The sequence below is a fragment of the Camelus ferus genome, chromosome 10 (genome assembly GCF_009834535.1).
Source record: "Camelus ferus isolate YT-003-E chromosome 10, BCGSAC_Cfer_1.0, whole genome shotgun sequence".
Lineage (NCBI taxonomy): Eukaryota > Metazoa > Chordata > Mammalia > Artiodactyla > Camelidae > Camelus > Camelus ferus.
The window spans coordinates 9905679-9926991 of NC_045705.1; the positions used below are offsets into that span (position 1 = coordinate 9905679).

At 44.4% G+C, this 21313-nt stretch overlaps 1 protein-coding gene across 1 annotated transcript in view; it reads right to left on the reverse strand.

Annotated features, from left to right (window-relative positions):
• FAT3 (FAT atypical cadherin 3) overlaps positions 1 to 20474 on the reverse strand; it is a 188290-nt gene extending 167816 nt beyond the window's left edge. Inside the window, 4 exon segments of the mRNA XM_032490429.1 lie at positions 13133 to 13246; positions 15551 to 15608; positions 19447 to 19505; positions 20409 to 20474. Of these exon segments, the coding sequence (XP_032346320.1) occupies positions 13133 to 13246; positions 15551 to 15608; positions 19447 to 19505; positions 20409 to 20474 (297 nt within the window).
• Positions 20475 to 21313: the final 839 nt, after the last annotated feature.

A 21313-nucleotide genomic window follows, 5' to 3' on the forward strand; every position in this document is an offset into this window, starting at 1 on the left:
GCACAGAGAGATCCGTAATTCTTCATCCTGAGCTGGAGCATGTCCTGGCTACCAATGGCAGAGACAGAACATCGTCCCCTGTTGTAAAAATGCTGTATAAATCCCCCATCATGTTCTCTAGCTGAAAGCACATCTCTAATTCCCTCACCCACAAGAGTGTCTACTGCAGTGCTGTCTGCCTGCTGGCAAGGCTCTAATGTGCTTTAAACTTAACTGCAGAATTTCTGACTCCCTCACCTAATGAGGACTCAGGCCTTTGGAAGGTAATGATGGAACATGTAAAGGTGAGATTTTGCTAAATGTATTCACAACGGCCAAGAGGCTGCTCCCACATCATAAAGAGGAAAAATCAGTCATTTGGTATTCTATGGGATACCAAAAGTTGCTTTCACAGCACTCAGTGTAAAAACAATACAAGAGCAAATCAAACCCCTCTAAAATGGAGAAATTCTGCTTTTTCAGAACACAGGGCCCCCCTCCCCCATGGGTACTAGTTTCTTAATTGAAAATGTCTTTGTGAAACTTCTTAGGAGGGCCATGAATGAGTACTTATACATTTTTTTTAAAACGGAACTTCTTCTATTTTATTTGAAATAGTATCCTAAAAGTAGATTTTATGTCAATTATATATTAGCCAAGTATACCTTAGCATGGAACTTAGTGCTATGTTCAATTTTAAGATTTATCAGCATCTTTAAAAATGTATAATGGCATGCCAGGAGTTATAACAGGGACCTCATGAAAAATCTACATTCTTCTTTCTGAATTATATATTTATGACCTCCTGAGGATGATAGATTTCCGGTAGGTAAATGTGATTTAGGAACTGCTTTTCGGCTCCATATGTACGCTGGAGCTGGCAAGGGGCCTCTGTACTGGCTGGGAATCAGTGGGGTGAAGCCTCTTCCCTTCCTGCATGTCAGCTGTCACCACTGGAGACCTGTCAACCTCTTGCCTAGGCACCTACTTTCTGTGGATTTCTGGGCAGTACAGATCACTGTAGCCCGGGAAGCATGGATTATCTGGTCTGTGGATAACCTGGAGCCCTAAACTTTAAGTTCAACCAACATTCATTGGGTGCCTATGAGGTTCCAGGTATTGTCTCAGGTGCTGGGTGCACAATGAGGAGCACTTGGCAGCTCTGGCCTCCATCTTACTGCTGGTCTCCGTCAAAGTTAGAGCCAGGAAAGGAGATGATGCAGAATGTCTGGGGAGCCCATCCTGCAGCTTGCGAACAATACTGAGATGGCCTGAAGGGGAGGTGGGGCTTGAAGCTACTACAGGTGATGAATTTTGAATTACGGTATCTGTCGCTGAGTATTCACCACTCTGTGGATTACCTCCACTGAGAACCTTTTGACTAGTAATGACCAGTTTATTATTTCCACACAATGGAGGTTTTGACATCTGAATGAAAAGCGAAAAAAATCCCATTGTGTTTAAATATTAACAATTAAACACAATTTAAGGACTTACTGTGGCTATAATTCTGGGGAAGGCTTGGGAATCAGCGACAAGTCTAGGTAGGCCTGGAGATGGCTAACCTGCAGAAGTTAGCCATCTGTCCCAGGTTAGTCTCAAAAATAATTACTTTATTGAATCCTTGGGTTCTTGAAAATGCTCCTGTTTTGCCATTTGGGCTTGGGTGCCTTTGTCTCCATCTCAGATTCTGACTTAGAAAGCCAGGAAGACCACAGATCCTCCAGGAGAGCCCCAGTGACTTTCTTCATAGCCAGGGAAGACCCACGGTTGACCCCTTATCAGACTATCTTAGGAGAATGAGCTGCTCCAACTTAGATGGTCACAGTCCTTTTAAATGGATGCTGGCAAATGGAAGATGATAAATCTCTGAAACTTTGGGCTCTTCTTCAGAAAAGGAAGGAGGAAATTAATCCTCTTTTGAGTGCATACCATGTGCCAGGATCCCCTCTAGGCACATACATAGATGCTATCTTGTTAAAGTACCATAAATATATTCAACAGCTGTAAGCCAAACTATAAACACAATGCATAATATAACGCACTAAGTGTTCTGAATTCTGCCACAAGACTGCTTCAGGAATCACAAGGAAAAATGTTAAGATCCTAATCATAATAGCTAACACATACAAAAAGTTAGTATGTGCAATGTACATGCACCGTGCGAACCCTCACAAAATCCTATAAAGGTATTATTATTATTATTATTATTATTATTATTATTATTATTATTATTATTATTATTATCCCAATTTTACAGATGAGGGAACAGGCTAGATAGATTTAAAAAGGTTATGCAGCTAGTGAGTGGCTAGGCCTGTCTCCAAATCCTATTATTGGTTTTTTTTCCAGTTGAAGTCTAGTCAGTTTACAGCGTATGAATTTCTGGTGTACAGCAAAATGTTTCAGTCATACATATACACACATATATTCCTTTTTATATTCTTTTTCATCATAGGTTACTACAAGATATTGAATATACTTCCCTGTCCTATACAGCATAAACTTGTTGCTGTTTATCTATTTTACATATAGTATCCGCACATCTCAAACTCCCAGTTTATCCCTTCCCACCCTCTTTCCCCACTGGTAACCACAGGTTTGTTTTCTGTATCTGTGAGTCTGTTTCTGTTTTGTAAATAAGTTCATTTGTGTTTTTGCTTTTAGATTCCACATATAAGTGATATCATAAGGTATTTTTCTTTCTCTTTCTGGCTTACTTCACTTAGAATGACAGTCTCCAGGCCCATCCATGTTGCTGCAAATGGCATTATTTTGTTATTTTTTTTATAGCTGAGTAGTATTCATACACACACACACACACACACACACACACACACACACACACACATATACATACACAACATCTTCTTTATCCAGTCATCTATTGATGGACATTTAGGTTGTTTCCATGTCTTGGCTAATGTAAAGAGTGCTGCTGTGAACATTGGGGTGTGTGTATCTTTCCAAATTAGAGTTCCCTCCATCCAGATCCTATGCTTTAACCTCTGTCTATAATTGTAGCACAAGATTAGTTTAAACTTTAAGTGGACTATTATAATTAGGACATTGTTATGAGAGATGTTTTATCTGTCACTAAATCAGATTGAATAATTGTGCTAAATAACCAAATTTATTACAGATGTTTCTCAATTTTAAAGGAACTGTATTTGCCCCATTTTCCTTGGCTCTGACATCCAGGTCTCTCCTAACTCACCTTCCTTACAGTCATCTGTATCCTGCTGATACAGGAACCCTCTCAGCATTTTGCTGAACTGGTCTTGTTGCAAAATAGATGAGGCTGGTAGCCCCTGATCTGCTACAAAAGCAAGTCACTTGAAAGGTCCCAAAACAACAGCTCATTTGAATCGAGCTGTCTGCAGCAAGCAGGAAGCAAGCCAAAGCTGTTTTCCTTTTTCTTAATAGAGGCACTTCAGTTGGTTCAGTTCCGAACCTGCTATTATTCCATTTTTAATTTTCCCACAAACAGACTTAAAGTGCTCACCTGCGTCATACACACTTGCTACTCGGCACAGATGTGGACGGCTTCTGAAGGGTCCCAATGAATCAGACTGGACAGATGATTCCCTGGCTCACAGAGTGTGCTGCACAAATTAAACTAGGAAAGCAACACAGTGGAGAAGGAGGGAAGAGGAGCTAGGGAAGCGAAGGGTAGAGGTCAATCTGCCATCTCCACACTATAGAGAAGCCAGGCCGGGCTTCTGGGCTGTATGATTTGTTGGAAGTTCTCATTGAGTGTTCAGAGTCATGCACGGAAATCTGAACCTCTTCTCTAAAAAGGGATAAGTCATTTGAGTGATAGTAGACCTGCAGGGTAAGAGGTCTCCCACCCACCCATGGTACCCAAGCCCCGGAAGCTTGAGGGAAGCAGCCTCATGGCACCACATCCAGAAACCACACATAAATAAAAACAGAAGCAGAGCCTCGGCTCCCTGCAGCCTGTGTGCCCAGCTCAACAAGCTGTAGCCCCACGGAGCAATTATCTGCCCGCGCACAACGGTGAGCAGAGCGCAAAAGTTCACTCATTTCCGTTTCCAGGCTGAGCCACTGGCTGGAAGAACCTTCCCGGTCCAAGAGAACAGGTTTCATCTACTGTTGCTCTACGAAATCAGCTTTCAGATTTCAGGGGAAACAAAACAAATGCAACCTTTCACAAACAGGCAAATTAGAGGTGGTTATTTATGGAATCAAAGATGTATTCCTGGTCAATTCTCCTGAGCATAGATGAGTGTTTGCCTGCAGATCATGAACTTGGAGGCTAACCAGGGAGGGGCACAGACAGGGAAGGCTAAGAGGTGAAGCAGCACCAGACAAAGTAGACATGACGCCCATGCAACTCTATGTAATCCAAGGACCCAAAGCAACCCTCCCTTCCTCCATTCAGATGGAGGCTGAGTGGGAAGATGGCCCTCAGCTGGGATCCTAACCAAGTGCTCCCGTGCTATCATTTCCAACCTCAACAGGCTCTCTAAGACTCAGCCCTGAGCTCATTTCTTATTTTTTTTAATGGGTCCAGAGGGTCACACTGTAAAAAAATGGGGGGTGAAGAGATGACAAGAGATTAATTGCATTCTGCAATACATGTGAATTACTTCCATTGTGAGAGGGTTACGTATCATGAGGCAAGTAAGAAAAGAAATCTTCCTTTACATCCAGTGTTGGAAAACAGGGACTCATTGGCTTACAGTGTTAAAAAAAAATGGAGGTGCCAAATTTAATATAGGGAGATTTGGCATGTAAATTTGATTTTTTTTTTTTGAAAAAATGAAACTGTGTGCTTCCACATCTGCCACTGGCTGAGCCTTTTTAGGAGGGGCAGGTGGCAGCCACCATGCTTCCTCCTTCCACCCCACCAGCACGAATGCTGCTGCTTTGTATTACCTGCTCAGCCTTACGGGCCTCTCGGAGTCTCTGTTTTGAAATTATCTTAGAATTAATATTTGCTTTGAAAAATTTGCTTGTGTGTGTCTGATTCAATGTTTATTCTTTGGTCAACTGGGAAAGTAGAGTGGCACGTCTGCAATTCACACAGCTGGGAGGCTCTCGGGAAAGACCACTCTTAAGGACTCGCAGGAACTGGGACTCCTCTGCAGAAGTGGAAGGGCAACCCTTGCTCTTACCTTATACGCATGTGTGCGCTCACATATAGACACAAATACCACCACCAGTACTCCTTTGGGAACTCGGGTGCCTGAGGCCATCTCTGCCCATCACCCTGAGGTCATCTCTGCCTAATTCCCCCCATTTAAGGCATAAGAATGACGCTGATTCAGAAAAATCTGATCGGAAAGAACATTTCCTGAAGGTAAAGAAACACGATTTCTGGGAAAGATGGATTGGAAATCTCATCGAGGAGAGTGGAGGAAGCAAGCCCTCAGAAAGGCAGGTGCTTGAGCCTAGATGCCATTGAGCAGGACCCTATGGGGCCTTCTGGGTAGTGCCCCTCCATGTCCCCCGCCTGTCTCTTGTCTGTATAAAAGCTTTAGCCTCCTAGGCTCTCCCCGAGTTCCAAAGAGTCAATCTAATCAGAGAAACGAGGAGACAGTCAAATAAGATAAAATAGTAACAGTTTAGTCATTAAACAAAGTCAAGGCTAAAGGTCTTCAGTTCCTCCTCAAGGGCTATTGATAGTATTCTGAGCCACATCCTTGGAGCTATACTGAAACCTCCAGCAGGCGGAAGAAGTTAACTGTGCGCTGCCCACAAGCACACAGACCCCAGACCAGCTGCAGCCAGAAGGTTGATGATGTTGCTGACTCCTGACTGTCTGCCTCACCACCAGCCAATCAGAAGAACGTTCACGAGCTGGTCATAGATCCCACGATCCCCTTCCCTCACTCTGTGTTTAAAAACCTTTCCCTGAAAACCATCAGGGAGTTCAGGCCTTTTGAACCCTAGCTACCTGTTCTCCTTGCTTGGTGCCCTGCAATAAACGCTGCGCTTGCCTTCTCCACACTGACTTTACCACGTTTGGTCAGTTACAGGGAAGCAGGAGGGGCCTTCTGTGAAGGATTTAAATTTGGGGTATGGAGCATGGAATATGGAGATGCTCATCTTCAGATGGAGGTTTTAGCCTCCCGCACTGTAAGTGTAGTTGCCCTGGACCCTCAGTAATGTCTGGTGCACGTGTAGATCCTTTGCGAGGTGGTGGGAGGGGCAGGGGCAGGCCAGTAAATGAAGTCTGGCCTGCAACTTCAGGCAGCTGAGGCTGCCGCAACAAAGGACCACAGACGGGGCGGCTTACACAACAGAAATGTATCTTCTCACAGTTCTGGAGGCTGGGAGTCTGAGGTGAGGGCGTCAGCAGGGCTATTTCCTTCTGGGGCCTCTCTCATTGGCTTGGAGACGGCCGTCTTCTCCTTGTGTCTTCACGCGGTCTTCCCTCTGGACGTGTCTGTGCCCACATTTTTTCTTCTTATAAAGACACCAGTCATATTGGATCAGGGCCCATCCTCATGACCGCCCCTTAATTTAATTACCTCTTTAAAGACTCCAAATACAGTCACATTCTGAGGCTCCGGGGGTTAAGGCTTCAACACGTGGATTTGAAGGGGAAGCAATGCAGCCCTGATGTACAGTCACTCTTCCGCTGGAGCACCTGCTGGACCCCACGGCAGGGGCGCAGCCTTCTCTCAGAGGGGCTTTATCCTGGACTCCAGGTCAGACCCAGCATGAGAGTGAGATCCTGTCTGATGCTGGCCCTGCTACTCTGAGCAGCAGCTGAGAGGGAACAGACAACCAAAGGGCAGAAGGGAACATCACCTCTTTTCCTACATGTATATGCTGATTCTCGAGGGGGCTGAGCTGACCCTTGGGTAAATCTGTCATTAAACAAGAGTGGGGAAAGATTCGGTTTGCCACATGTTAATGTACCAGTGGGTGGGTAGGGCCATATCTGCTCTATAAAGGGAGGAGGGCCTAAGCTGGACACTACTGTGAAGTGATTGTATGTCCTGGGGTCTGTCTCTTCTCTCTACTAGGTCTCAGTTTCTGCATCTATATAATGGGAGAGAAGCAGTTTGGATGATATGAATGAAAAACAGCCCCTGGTTTCCAAGACAGCAGCTAACTGTGATAGCTCAAGAATAAGCAGCACACTAGTCCCTAACAGACAGGCAAAGAAACAAACACCCAGTGGCAAAAACACACTAACTCCATTAACAGAACCTTGGTGCCTAGCCCAATACCAGCCCCAGAATAAGCACTGAAGAAAGGAAGAAAAAACAGTGAGTTTCCATTAACGTCGTCGAAGCTGATACAACAATGCAAACAGGAACAACTAAGACTAGCGGAGGCACAGTCCTAGAAGGAGAGAACAGTGAGAGAAGGTTCTGGGCTCTCTCGGGAGCTCCGGAAAACAGAAGTCACGATCAGCTCTCCTTCAGAGGCCCGTGTCTGCTACAGGTGTTGTGTCTGTGCACGGATACACAGCTTGTTTTTGAAGGCCTACTGGTACTTCCTGCAAAGTTTTTTCGAGGGTGGTAGGAAAAAGAGCCTAATGAGAGGAACTTCCATTTCACTTGGAGTTCAATTATCAAACTAGGGACTGCTTAATGGGTTGAAATAGCCCTGCAACTCTCCACCACCAGAAATTACCATCATCTCAAAAGCAGGTGCTTACCAAGGTAAGAAACCGCCAAGGATGTGCACTCACTGAAGAAATCAATTTGCATCCTAAGGCAAGAGGAAATGTTGTAAAAACTTAGCGAAGAGCAATATATTTTTTTCCTTCCCTCAGAAAATAAAACTATAAAGAGGGATGAGAACTTCAGACAGGAAGAAAAAATAGTCACATGAGACGCACTTTATAGAAGACGATGGATGAGTATGCTAAGAAGACAGATACTAAATAATTTACACTCCTATAGATCTAGCATATTCCTCTGTAATGGGTTTTGTTATTTATACCGACTGCACTATAAAATCTCACCACATTCTCTGGGCTACTTCAAGTCATACCTACACACCCAATGTAATTTCTCATCCTCTGTCTTTATACTGGTTACTGGGCCTTGTCATCTTTTTTGATTTGCAAATAAAATACGCTCTCTGTTCTCTTCCGGAGACTTTTATCAGAACCATTCATCCCTGAATGGAGAAGCATTTCAAGATCAAAAGAGAGGCAAAATCATACTCTTTTAGCAAGCAAGATAAAGATTCACACATAATTAGGCCAGGACTACAGGATTATTTAAGTGGGTATATCTTTTAAGAATAATCAAACTGCTATCAGCTATTCAAACACTGGGGCCGGTAATGAAAAAAGAAAGAGAACTGACAAGGTGCTTGTTGAGGACACGGGGAGTGGGGAGGGGAGAGAGAGAGGGGGGCAAACAATGGTTTAAGGGTTTCTGTACCTGCCAGGCCCTCTGTGTGGTTCACTGATGTTGTAGGAATTAGTAATCCTGTTTTATAGATGAGGAAATGGAGGATCAGAGTTAATTTAATTTGGCAAGGCAGATGGAAAGAGGCAAAATATTTCATTCTTTCTGTCTCCAAGCCTATGCACTTTCCTGTGTGCTAATGCGCCCGCCCCCTCTGTGATTTCACCCAGGCGGATTCCTCCTTTCAGAGGAATCATTCATTCACACACACCATTTATTGAGAGCCCCTTGTTTCCCAGGTACTGAGCTAGATGTTCTGAATACAGCGGTAAGTAAGACAGGCGGTGCCGCCAACACCCACCACCATTCCTGGAACACGCTGCCTAACAGACATCAACCTGGGTGCGTTTCACCTGTCATTCTGCAATAGAGAAGAACAAATCTGTCTCCATACGGGATCTGTTTCTTTTACTTTAACCTCTGGATTCTATTCCTTTTGTTACAAGTTAAGAATATTGCTTCTAGCCTGAGATATATAGGATAGTCCATTCTCAAGGCTCTAATCTTTACAGATATAACAACTCTTCCATTTATAGAGAGAGAAAAAGTTGCAGAACAGAGAATAACATTTGTCTTGTTGGAGATTTACAGGAACATTGTGACCTACCTGGATAGCTGCCAGAACAAAGGATTCTGACACGGAGCAGTTTTGCACCAACCAACCACACCCCTCACTCTTTTAGTGTAAAAGAAGACTGAATGCTAACTTGGGTGAGATGATTCTTTGGGATACTAGTCTGCCATCTTCTCGGTCTTCTGGCTTTCCAAATAAAGTCGCTATTCCTTGCCCCAACTTATCATTCACTGGCCTGTCTTGTGGCAACCGTGGACTAAGAAACAATTTCCTATGCTCCTTACGCCAACCCTATGTTAGAAACCATTACCCCTACTTTACAGGTGAGGGCAAGGGGGTCCAGAGAGGTTCCACACCCTGTCTAGGCACTATGAGCTGTCCTCACACATAATCTCAGGCCTGCCTGAATGGGACACCCTTGCTTTCCCACAATACTTCCATTCACTCTCTTGATAAATCAAGTTTCATGCCCACAAGGAGTTTAAATCTAGTCGATGAGGAAACAATCTATAGAAGTGATTATGATATAAGAAAAAATTAGTGCATTTTTTCCCCTATTTTACTGCTGCCTTCTCTGACAATGACGTAACCAGGGCTAAAAAGTCACAACCATGAAGCTAAAGTGTTCATTCACTGTTTATGCATCATTTTCAACTTTGTGCATCTGTTTGCTGGAATAAGTCTTCTACCTCCAATGCAGTCATAACTGGCTATCAAGGAATGTATATGACTTTGAATAAATGAGCTGAAAATTCCGTATCTTTGCATTTCATGGTAGGGAGAGAAGATCAGGCCAATATTTTCACAGTAAAAGATTTCCAAATGAGGCAAGAGGGAACACTTAGAATTCACCAGAGAAGGATAAGCTGCACTTGCGAGTTTTTCTCTAGTCCTTTGCTGCTCTTGTTTCTTGAGCAAACCCCTTAGATTCTGATAATGACAACCTCTTCTTAGAGACACAGAGTTAAGGCGAATGTTCTGCAGACTCCAAAACCCTTAGAGTGCACACACACTCAAGCTAAATATCTGCAATTAATGTACAGGCAGAATACCAACAGTACAGAATTAAAGTGCCGTCTATTGTGGGGATAGCAAGCTATAAGCTAATCACTAATGTCCTCCTGGCTGCCTATGCAGAAGTGTACCTGCCCAAATCAGCTTCTAAGAGGATCCTTTCAAGAAGAGTCCATTTTATTTTATTGGGAAGGAGAGATGTGAAATAGAGCCAGAAGATTAATATGAATTTACGAGGAACATAGGGCTATCTTGGCAATTAAAGACTCTCCGGGAGGTTAATTACCCACACCCAGCATTTACAACTCACACAATATATCAGCAGTTACAAAAATTTGTGTGCAGCAGAGAACTCTGTTCTGCACTCTGAACGATATTATTTGGTGCATTGGGGGGGGGGGAAGGGCTAAGTTAAAGCAATATTCTTTCTAGGGATCCACTCAGAAAAAAACAAATGAATGCCAAATGGTCGCAGCAATACTATATAGAAAAAACCCAATCTGGCCAAGAATTGTACAATTTAGAGAGTGTATGTGAGAAAGAGAAGGAGGAGACAGAGGGAAAGAGAGAGGGAGATTGAGATTCAACTGGTTTTTGAAAACCTTAGCAGAACATTTACCAAAGGAAAGAGCAACTATGATGGGGAAATCCCAGCAGGTGGGCAGAGCCCGAGGGCAAGAGAGCAGAATTCACTGGACAGACCGACAGGCTTTTAAATCTCGGTTCTGGAAACTGCAGAAAAAGCCGTTTGCTGCTCGTTAGCCAGAATCATGATGGGATGTGTATTAGACTCTCATCCACATCACCATCCTTTCCCACCTGGGTCCCTCTAAAAGCCCCCTCCCTCCCCTCCCCACCCAGTCTCCCTGTGGCTTGAGCCCTGCCCCGGCCCATCTCTGCCCCGCAGTGGGGCTAGCGCTCTCTCACCTTGGCGGTCCAGTCACTCTGCCCTGCTTAATGGTTTCCACTGTACTCGGGAGAAAAGTCAGAATCCTTATGTCAGCCCTGTTTGCCTTCTCCGACTTGATTTCCTACCATCTCTACCGCCCTCTACCTTTATACCCTTAATCACACTGGCCTTGATCCTGTTTCTTCAATAGAATCATGATTTCATGTCACCAGATGTCACCTCCTCCAAGAGGCCCTCCTAACCATCCCATTGACTGGTGCCTACCACCCCCTCACTTTTGGGCAGTCTCATGGAACCTTCTTCAAGAGAGCTCACGAGATGAGCTTCTTCAAGAGAGTCTGAAGTGATGGCACTTACTCATTTATCACCTGCCTCCCTATCCTTCCAGTTCATTCTGTGACATGGCACACAGGACAGACCTGGGGACACAAGCTGAGCCCAGAGGTTGTTGCCTGTGGCTCCTCCGGCCTGGGAGGTGCCTGGAGCTGCTATCTGTCCTGGAGTGTGGAGATGCAGCTGAACGTTGGAGCGTTCAGGTACTATGACGTCATATGGTAATGATTAAAACCACAAGGATTCTTACTACACTTTGCTGAGCACCTGGGTTCGTCCAAAGGCCCAAAATACTTGGGCAGTATTCCCATAAGTTTAGACAGGATGTGAAAGTGTGAAGGGTTCTTTTGGGAAGTGAATTCAAATGCCTGCAAAACACTCGCCTCTCTTCCCTGTAGTCACACCGCCCCATACCGGACACCGCCTTCCCAGGGACCAGGCAGTGAGGCATCCCAGGCAGATTCCCCAGCTGAGGAGACACCCTCCCTTTTCCCTGCTGGGAGGTGGTGGGTTCAGCTGCCTGAGAACACAGCCCCGCCAGGACGCCTGGACTCTGCTGCAAAGGAAAGAAGCCCATGAACATAATCGAAGGTGCTATTATTCTGGCAAAGGTACTGTAACTCTGGACCAGGTATGTACTGTAGCCCATTAAGGATGATTTTCAAAAAAAATTATAATACTTTTTTTTTGGCAGCCTAGAGTCTTTCATTTTTATGTGATGATAGCAATATTTTAAAAGGATTAGCATAGTGTGGCATAATAATAATAATCCTTTATTATGTTTAAGGCTTTAAGAATTGTAAGAATGCTTTGATGTAAAATATCAGGTTTGATTCTCAGAGCGATCCTTTGAGATATATGGAGTCACAATTCTTTGTCACGTTTCACAGTGGGGGTAACTGAGGTACAGGGCAATTAAACAGCTTCCAGGGCTCCAAGCTAATCGTGGAGGGAAGCCCTAGGACCCAAGGCACCAATCCCTAGGGCAGTGTTCTTTAAATAAACCGTTACTGGTGAACTGACTCAAAGAGACTATCAGAAGAGATTTGAAGGTGTGTGTGTGTGTGTGTGTGTGTGTGTGTGTGTGTGATGTGACCTATGGATTCCAGTGAGTGGTTCTTAGAACTAACAGGTCATTTTAGCAGCATGGACACAATATAAAGCCCTAACAAAGCTCTACCTTCTAAGCATCACCATCCTTTCAGCATCAGCCCATCACACTTAAATCACCGCATCGTCCATACCACCTTCCCAGCCTTAGCGCTTCCCAATAAAGACACTCGATATGTATGGAAAGAATGCTGCACAAGGTTCTCTCACATCTATTACATTCTCATCCCTTGCCTTATGGTACTTTTTTTTTTTCCGGCAGAAATAATGCTCTTAGAGTTTGCATTGCTGCTGTTTCTGTCTTAATGAATTATAGGAGCACATTTTATGGTTTCAGAAACAGCCCTCTCGGGCAGTGAATCAAGCGGCAGCTCTCTCTCCCTCAAGCCCTCTCCCCATGGCAGAAACGAGGAGCGAGCAGCGCCCTTCTGCACACGGGAGGTCCTCCACTGGGGCCGCGGCCTTTCCGCTCTCTCTCTCTCTACCTCCGAGGCCACAACTGCTCATGGGGCTCTGCTCCTCTACTTTCTTCTCCGATTGTTGACAAAGGGGCCTGAAGTCAAGGCGGAGACGTCGCCTGCACCTGCTCGCTCTCAGGAGAGGCCAGACCCCGCCACCTACCCTCCGGGCCCAGGAGCGCGCGCAGACGCATGCACCAGCAGTCTCCAGCTTCAGAACCCACCAGCTCAAGAGAAAGCGCGGCATTTGCAACCCACCATTCACATTCAAGTTCCAGTGCATGAGGAAGGTTAACGCAGTTTAGGGGAAGTCAGTTTTAATGAATGCCAGCTCCCTCAAGGCACTTACCTCCAGAAAATGTTCTGCCTGCTGTTCTCGATCCAATTTCCTTGACGTTGTTGTAATCAGACCTGTGTAGAAATGAGAATATTTGACTTTTAAATATCTGGGGCAAGCAGCGTACTGAGTGTGGGAAACAAGTCCAGTTAAAGGAAGAGCAAAAGTGACAGGGAACAGTAACTCGCCAATCCTCAGTGACCATCAGATGGTCTCAGAACTGCTCTGCACACAAAATCAAAATTACAAAGAAAACCTGAAAAACTGGTTTCTCGGTTCTGCTTACCACATTGATGTATTTTAATCATTTGGGGGACGTAAAATCTCACTAAAGAACCATTGTTTTTTCTGATAATGAGGAATTCAAAGATTCATTTGCATATGACTGGAATTCTACAGCAGGAACCTCATTAAAGATTGTAGAATTCTTGAACAATTACTAGGTTGTTGATACTGATTAGATTTAGGCTATGTAACAACACTTACTTATTTAACTTTTTTTATGCTTAGATAATTTTTTGGTTGTACTTGACAAAGAAGGTTATTTCTGGAATAACTACTTGCATGCATAATTGTTTCAAATTTAGTAACTCATATACGGAAGATCTCACACTGTAGTTTTATCGCTTTGTTTAAATATTTACACAAAATAAGTTCCACATGGAAAATATCTCTCTATCCTTCCTATGAACGGCTTTTCTCATAAATGAATCACCCCTCTGAGTACAAAGACAAAGAAAAGCGAAGGAGAAGACGAAATCTTCAAGGCAACCCGGTTTATTGCACCAATTAGTCTTCTGCAGGATTTATTATGATTATCGTCAAATGGCAAGTAGGAGGTCAAATTTACATTCCATTTCTTGATTCCACAGTGTCCCTGAAGACTGGAGACTCCCGCTTGGGCTTTTTTCATGGCAAATGCTGATCGACAGGAAAGAAGAGGGAAATTACATGAAAGGCTCATCCCTTAAGCTGATAGATACAGGAAGCACAGAAAAAGGATTTTATCAAGATCTGCTGAGGTGCCCACGTTTTTGTTTCACACAGAGGTGCTGGGCGGGGAGTACGTGATTTCAGAGAAAGCCAAGGAAGGCTACAGGAAGCTAAATGGCTCCCCACGGCCTTCAAGATAAAATCCCACTGGGGGTAGCATGGCTGTTTGCAAGCTGCCCCCACTCCCCTCCACTCTCATCTGTCCACACTCCCCATGGGAGGGAAACCCTGTTTCCCCACTGCACAAGTGATCTGCCTTTCCATGAGCACTTTCTGGAATGTGCCCACCCTACCGCTTCATCTGCAGATTTTTCAAATTTAGTTCCAGTGTTAGCCCAGATGTTAAGAGAGGTGATCATCTGTCCCAGGGTTACAGTTCCTGCTGATACGTCCCAACAGAACGGGCCGACTCCACCGCGGTATCGCTTTTGGCCCTTGACCACAATCCTTTGCTCACATGTCTGTATTTCCCACCAGACGGGCTGACAGAGTGATTTCATGGGAGAGGCCTGCTTTCTGATTCAGAAACCCTGGTGCCCACCTAAGCCCCGGGCTTAAAACAAAGAACCGGAAATTCATTAGTGCTCAGCAGACAAAAGTTGCTGCAGAAGAGACAGATTACTCATATTCTAATATCAGTTCTGCTGCAGACAGACTCACAGTGTGTTTGTTTAGGGGGGCAGTGTTTTGTGAGTGGGGAGAGTATATGGGGGGGGGGGGGCGGTGTGCCTTTCATATTCATTTAAAACCATTTCCTGAGTTCTTCTCTGTGGATGGCAGTGCTAGGCATCTCTGGATACAAAGATGAACTACTAGCAGAGATTTTGGAGGGAAGGCTGCTATCAAGAGTTTCAAGGGAGAGAATCAGTGACTTTCCTTCCCATACGAACCTCCTCCTAGGAAACTCACAAAAAGTAGGTCCTCTTCCCCACTGCACCCCTCATTTACCGTATCTGAATCTCTTGGGATGAAGTCTTCAGATGGTCCTCTGAGTCTCAGAGAAGGCTCTCTGCAATTTTAGCATCCTTTGTTGAATCTCACTCTGACTTTTTATTGCCGTGAGGTTTTCTGCCCATCGAAGAATGAAATACACTGAGTGGCTTCAGCATCTGGATCAGACCCTAGGCTCAGTGCATGTGTGTGTGTGTACGTGTGTGTGTGTGCGTGTGTGTGTGTGTAGGGGGGAGAGAGAGGGGGAGATGGAGACGTGTGAATGCACCGGCGGGTGAGGTGATAAAGGAAGAATAAACAGGAGCCTGCTCTCTGAGTCACATTGACTAAGGGTCAGCGTGGTCACACCAGGAGGCATCTAACACACAAATCTGACGCCTTCAACTTCAGGCTGTGCTATCCTACAATGTCATATGTAACGGAGGCTCTTCCTGAGTGAGAAGTAGCTGTTCTCAGAAGGGGGCAGGAGGCTTTCAGGGACCTCACCACCTCTTCGGGGGGCAGCCTCTGGTAGAGGTCGCCATGGGAATGAGAAATACTTGTTCTATGGAGGCCGTGAACAGGTTAAAGGGCTGTCAGCTCTTGTTCGCCTGCTCTTCTTCCCGGCACAAAAAAGCAGGAATCCTTCTGCCCTCTGGTCCCCAGTGGGCTGTAGTGTCATTTCAGGTCCTCCTCACATGGATCATGCAACCGCAGCCCACTGTGGCGTGACAGTGTGCCAGCTTCCTCTCCTTGCAATCGAGCACGACTCGACCGACGGGGCCTTCCTGGGACACACCCCTCCCCCATATGCCTGGCTGCAGCTTTTCTCTAAAGCACCCAGATGATAGTGTCTCTGATGCACACTCCCTGAGCTGTTTTACAGATGCTAAAACCAACACCAAATGGAAGAAATTAACTAGCTGATGACCATGAGTCCCCAGACCTACGGCGCTAAGGCCTGATAATGTTAATCCCCTGTTACCTCAACATCAACCATCTGGGAACTGTGCATGAACTGACTGCATACCCTGCAACCCCGTCCCTCCGTCACCTGGCCTTTAAATATGCTTTGCTGAAACCCTTCGGGGTGTTCAGGGATTCTGGGGCCCAAGCCACCCATTTTCCTTGCTAGGCCCTGCAAGTAACCTTTCTCAAACTTCACCATTTCGGTTAGTTTGGCCTCACTGTGCATGGGGCATGTGAACTTGTGTTCGGCAACATCCTGGTTATCCTGAGGGCAACTGTCTCGGAAAGCCACCTCTGTTCACAATGCATGTGTGTAAGCAGGAGAACAGCCAGGCTTCCTTCCACGTGCAAAGCTTCCCCAGGATGTGCTTTTCACACATTTGTCAGCCAACCAGAAGGAGAGTGGCTTCCTGAGAAGTCTGAAAACCACACACAATAGTGAGCCTGGAGCTGTGAGAAAGCCAAGCAGTTTCTGTTCCTGGAGGAAAGGCGAGGAAACCTCTGCAGGTCCACGTTCTCTGGGTTTCTATCAACGTTAGTTTTACAGATCTAAAGGAAAGGCAGGAAAAAAATCTAAGTCAAAAGTGAAAAAGAGGAGATTGGATGAGATGGGGTAGGGGGAACAGGGAGAGGCTGCTAAGGGGGGCAAGGTTTCTTTTGGAGGTGATGAAAATGCTCTGAAGTCACAGATAATGGTGACAGTTGCACAATTCCATAAGTGTTCTGCAACCCACTGAACTGCATACTTTAAGTGGGTGATTCTTATTATATGTAACTTATGCATCAGTGAAGCTGTTTAAAAATCAGTAGGCAAAAAAAAAAAAAAAATTAGTAGGCGATCATAAACTCTGCCTTTTAGATTTTAACGAGTCTTCCATGTTTGGAGAAGACAGACTTTTAGAAATACTTAAAACGATTGAATGACTAAGTGAAATAAGTCAGACAGAGAAAGACAAATACTGTAGGATGTCACTTATATGTGGAATCTAAAAATATACAACAAACTAGTGAGTAAAACAACAAAGCAGCAGACTCACAGATGGAGAGAACAAAGGTGTGGTTACCAGTGGGGAGAGGGGAGGAGGGAGGGGCAATAAAGGGGTAGGGAGTTAAGAGGGACAAACTATTAGGGAGAAAATAAGCTTCAAGGATTGAGTTAGTTTGGGAATCTGGTAGAAAGAAGGTTGGAATGAATTGGGCCATTGTCCATGGGGAGTCTGGAACATAAAAATAATGAACAGAACATTTTGGGTTAAAACCACAACTGGTGGTTATTTGCACTGAAAATAAATCTTGTTGTCAAGACAGGGCCAGCTAAACCAAGAAGGGGAAAAAGCTTTCTTCCTTCTCAAGGTACATATTCATAGGATGAGTTATGTTGCTTTAGAGAAATGGTACAGTTTCACAGTCAGACAGGAGCCAGGAGAGCCATCCTCCAGAGTCCAGAGGAATTAGTCAAAATTGCCAAAGCTGCATCTCCCTTGCTAACAACTCTGCTGTAGTGGGATGCAGTTTGGCCTTAGAACAGGACAGAGACTGAAACAGAGCAACCTTCCTCTTCCTCTGCTCCAATTCACCACTGAGGAAGGCAACCTCATCGTGTAATCTCTGCGAGAGAGAGGCGTGTACATCACACGTGTAACTGTAGACCCATTGGGCACAGTAAATTGGGGACTGACATGATGAAACTGAATTTCAAAGATAAATCATAGGCGAGCTTTGGAATGTGGTTTGGGGATATAAACAAACACATCATTTGATATAATTACATATGCAAACCTCCAATTTAGAAGGGGGATTACGCCAGTCCTATGTGAATGATACTCAGTAAAGGGAGAGGGGAGAGCATATGGCTGGAACCATGCAATTATGGTAAAAAGGGCTGCTTTTGATTTTTTGTTGTTGTTGTGGAAATGGGGGAATCTAACAACCTTTCTGAGAAACAGTCTGAACATGAAAATGTGGCTGCCTGTTCAAAAGATAACTCAAAATGTTCTAAGCAGTTATGGTCAGAGAAGTGATACTTGCAAGGATGACATCTTTTCCCTGCTTTTCCTCCCTGTGGGTGTCCTGGGTTGCAGCTGTGTAATCTATTGCCATGACATTGACATTTCCTTTAAGTGCTACTCGAAGCAATGTAGATCTTAGCTGTTTCAGCATAATTTTCCAGGACTGTTGGAAGCAGAGTTTGGTATTACAAATACAACTGGATTATCAGCCCTGTAAGCTACAGTTGGTGCTTATTCTGTCTTTTTCCATATCCCATTTCCTCTGCTTACCATTTCCCCATGCCCACCCCGGCTATCTGGTAAACCCCCTCACCATTGTTCCAGACAGTTTAACTGTCACCTTCTCTGCAAGGCTTTCTCTGACCTTTCCTCCTCTAGCATGTTGCATGTAACTCATCTATTGTCTGGCTCTCTCTCCAGACCACAGTTTCAGGAAGGCTTTGGGTGGCTCATTAACTGAGCTCAGGAACCTAGGTCAGTGCCTATTACATCTGTTGAATATATAAGTATCTCTAGTATGGCACCCAGTAGTTGTCTCTAATTATTTGTTAAAGAGTCAATCTTCCCTAACAGGATAAAAGCTAAAAGGTATTTAATAGGTCTCATTCATCTTGTGTCCCTGGCATTTAACATAGAACCTGGTACATGGTGGGTACCAAGGAAAACCTGCCTGAAAGAGAGTGACGTGGATACAGTCTCCCAGAACTCTCAGTGTTGGCCCCAAAGCATGGGAGTTAAAATTATTTGTATGCTATTTTTCTTTGAATGATCTTAATGTTTTCCTAGTTTTTAGACTTCTTCCATGCTGACAGTCGGTGGTCATTAGAACACTTCCTGATAGCCTTTTATTATATACATACACACACACACACACACACACACACACACACCATTTTTCCGCTGGCAGGTAAAGATTTTAATCTTTAATGGTAGACACAGGGGCTTTGTGCCCATTCCATGGTTTTCTCACATCCTGGTTTGTATCTAATCTATGGAGAAAGGTGGGCAAATAATAGCATATTAGTATCCAACATGTATTGAGTCCTATTTGCTGAACACTATACTAAACAGTTCACATACGTGACTGTTAATGTTTTTCAACCTCACAAGAGTTTAGAGAAATAGGAACTATTCTGACTCTGTTTATAGGAGGAAACTGTGAAATAACTTGCCATGACCGAGCCGTGATTCAAATCCAGAGCCTCTAACTGAAGCATCTGCACTGTCTTCCTAACAGACAGGGATGCAGAGCCCTGGCAAAGCCACCTGCCCAGGAGCCAGGAGACCTGGGCTCCTGTTTCAGCTTTGTCAATACTTAGCTATGAGACTAGAGCAACCACATCTTTCTTTTCTAAACTTGTTTCCTCATCTAGGAATGATATGGAAGCATCAGAAGGGATCATTCTGCTCTTCCTGCTCTCTCACCTGACCCCGCTTTCTTCTTCATGGACCTCAGTCCAGCTGTGCAGGACCTGGGCAGGTCCCTGGCAGGAACAAGAGGGGCCGGGTTCCGGTTTTCACTCACCCATGAAATCAACACTTAAACACTCACATGCATATTTCTCAAAGGTGGCAAAGTAAAAACATCAGTTAACTATTAGTGTGTGTTTTTAAGCAGGTAAAAAAAGTAGTTTTTCTCATATTTATTGTCTCTTCCACAAGATTCTAACTTCTAGAAACTATTTCCACCTCTTATTTCAGCCCATTCAGAAGCCTTAAAATATTCCCTGTAGTACTTACACAGGGACATGAGGCTGTGCGCTGAAACTGGAAAAAATGAAATGGACACAGTAAATACAAATTTCAGGATTGTAGGAAGAATTAAAGTTAAAGTGAAGACATGTTTGTTTAAAAAGCACCTAAATAATATGTGTTCTTAGACTACATGATGTTTCTTTGAAAAGAAAAGAATAACCAGAAAAAATATATATACAAGAGCTATAACATGAGTTATGAGGGGGTTAAAAAGAAAAGGATTCTGGAAACTGGCCCCATCAGGAATGCTTCTTAAGTAAGCGCTGTTTCATCAGATGTAAAGATTTGGAGTTGCTCAATTGAGCGCACAGGGCGGCTATTAAATTTCCTTAAGAAATTTTGACAGGGGAATTCACTGATGCAGCTTTAAGCCTGAAACTTGGATTTTTCTTTATAAATCATGATTTCCAAGATGCTAGTAGAACTTTTAAAAGGGTGTGAGACGGCATCTTAAGCCAAAGTATAAAGACCCTGTGGGTCAAACATGGTTCATAGCTGATGGTTTTCTGTAACAGGTAAGTTTCACTTGTTTTCCTTGGCAAGGCAACGGATGACATTTCCCAATTCTGCCTTAGCAGCAGGGAAACCGTGGGCAGTGCTCTTCTGCTAGAAATACCTTCCCCTTTGGATACAGGATTCTGTAGCTGCTCCAAGAAGCAAAGGTGGAAAAGGTTGATGCTGGCACACATCTGATACATCTTGCACCTTCCCTTCAGGCCTAGTTGACAGATGGAATTGTCTGCAGCCTGGAGGGAGAGTTCTGAGGTTCAGGCAAACCCTGCTCCCTCGATGTGTACCACTCATTACAGAAGAAATCGATTAGGGGGTCTGGGTCAAGACAACTTGTCATCAGAGTGAAGGGTAAGACGGTGGCTAACAAGGGACTAGTAATGTTGAGGAAGTATGGTGGAGGAAATTTCCAAAGGTCACCTCCTCTGAATAAGTCTCTCTTGTACCAGGTGGTCCTGCCACACCCACTCACATACACATATACACGTACACACACATCCACTCTTCGGACCAGAGATGCTGTGTACACATCTAATTTTGCCGGAATACCTGGATTCTTACCAGTCCCATCTGTTCTTCCCTCAGTTCCTCTCCTCATCATCAATCCTCATGGCTCTCTCCCCGCCATCTCACAGAGCCCTCCGGCTCTGCCTTCTGATTCAGCCTAGATGAAGAAGTATTTATGCACCTGAAGAAGTCTCTAGGCGATTTTGCTAAACCTTGAATGCCGTATTGGATTTCTTCAGAGAAATCAGGCTGCAGATGGCGAACCAGTATTAGGGATGTCGTGTGAAATGATGCCATTTTAGGTGCCATTAACATGCCCCTGATGAGTGTGCTCAGATGTGCAATATGGCACACGTCTCCCCCTTCCTCTTTCTGCCAAGATTTTTTTTTTTTTTTACAGAATTCTGAATATGGGATGATCAAAATTAGGAAGAAATGGCTGGCAATCTAAATTATACCATATAGATGGGTTTCAAAGATTATCTAGCCTGAGGATCATTATGGTGAACTGATGAGCAGT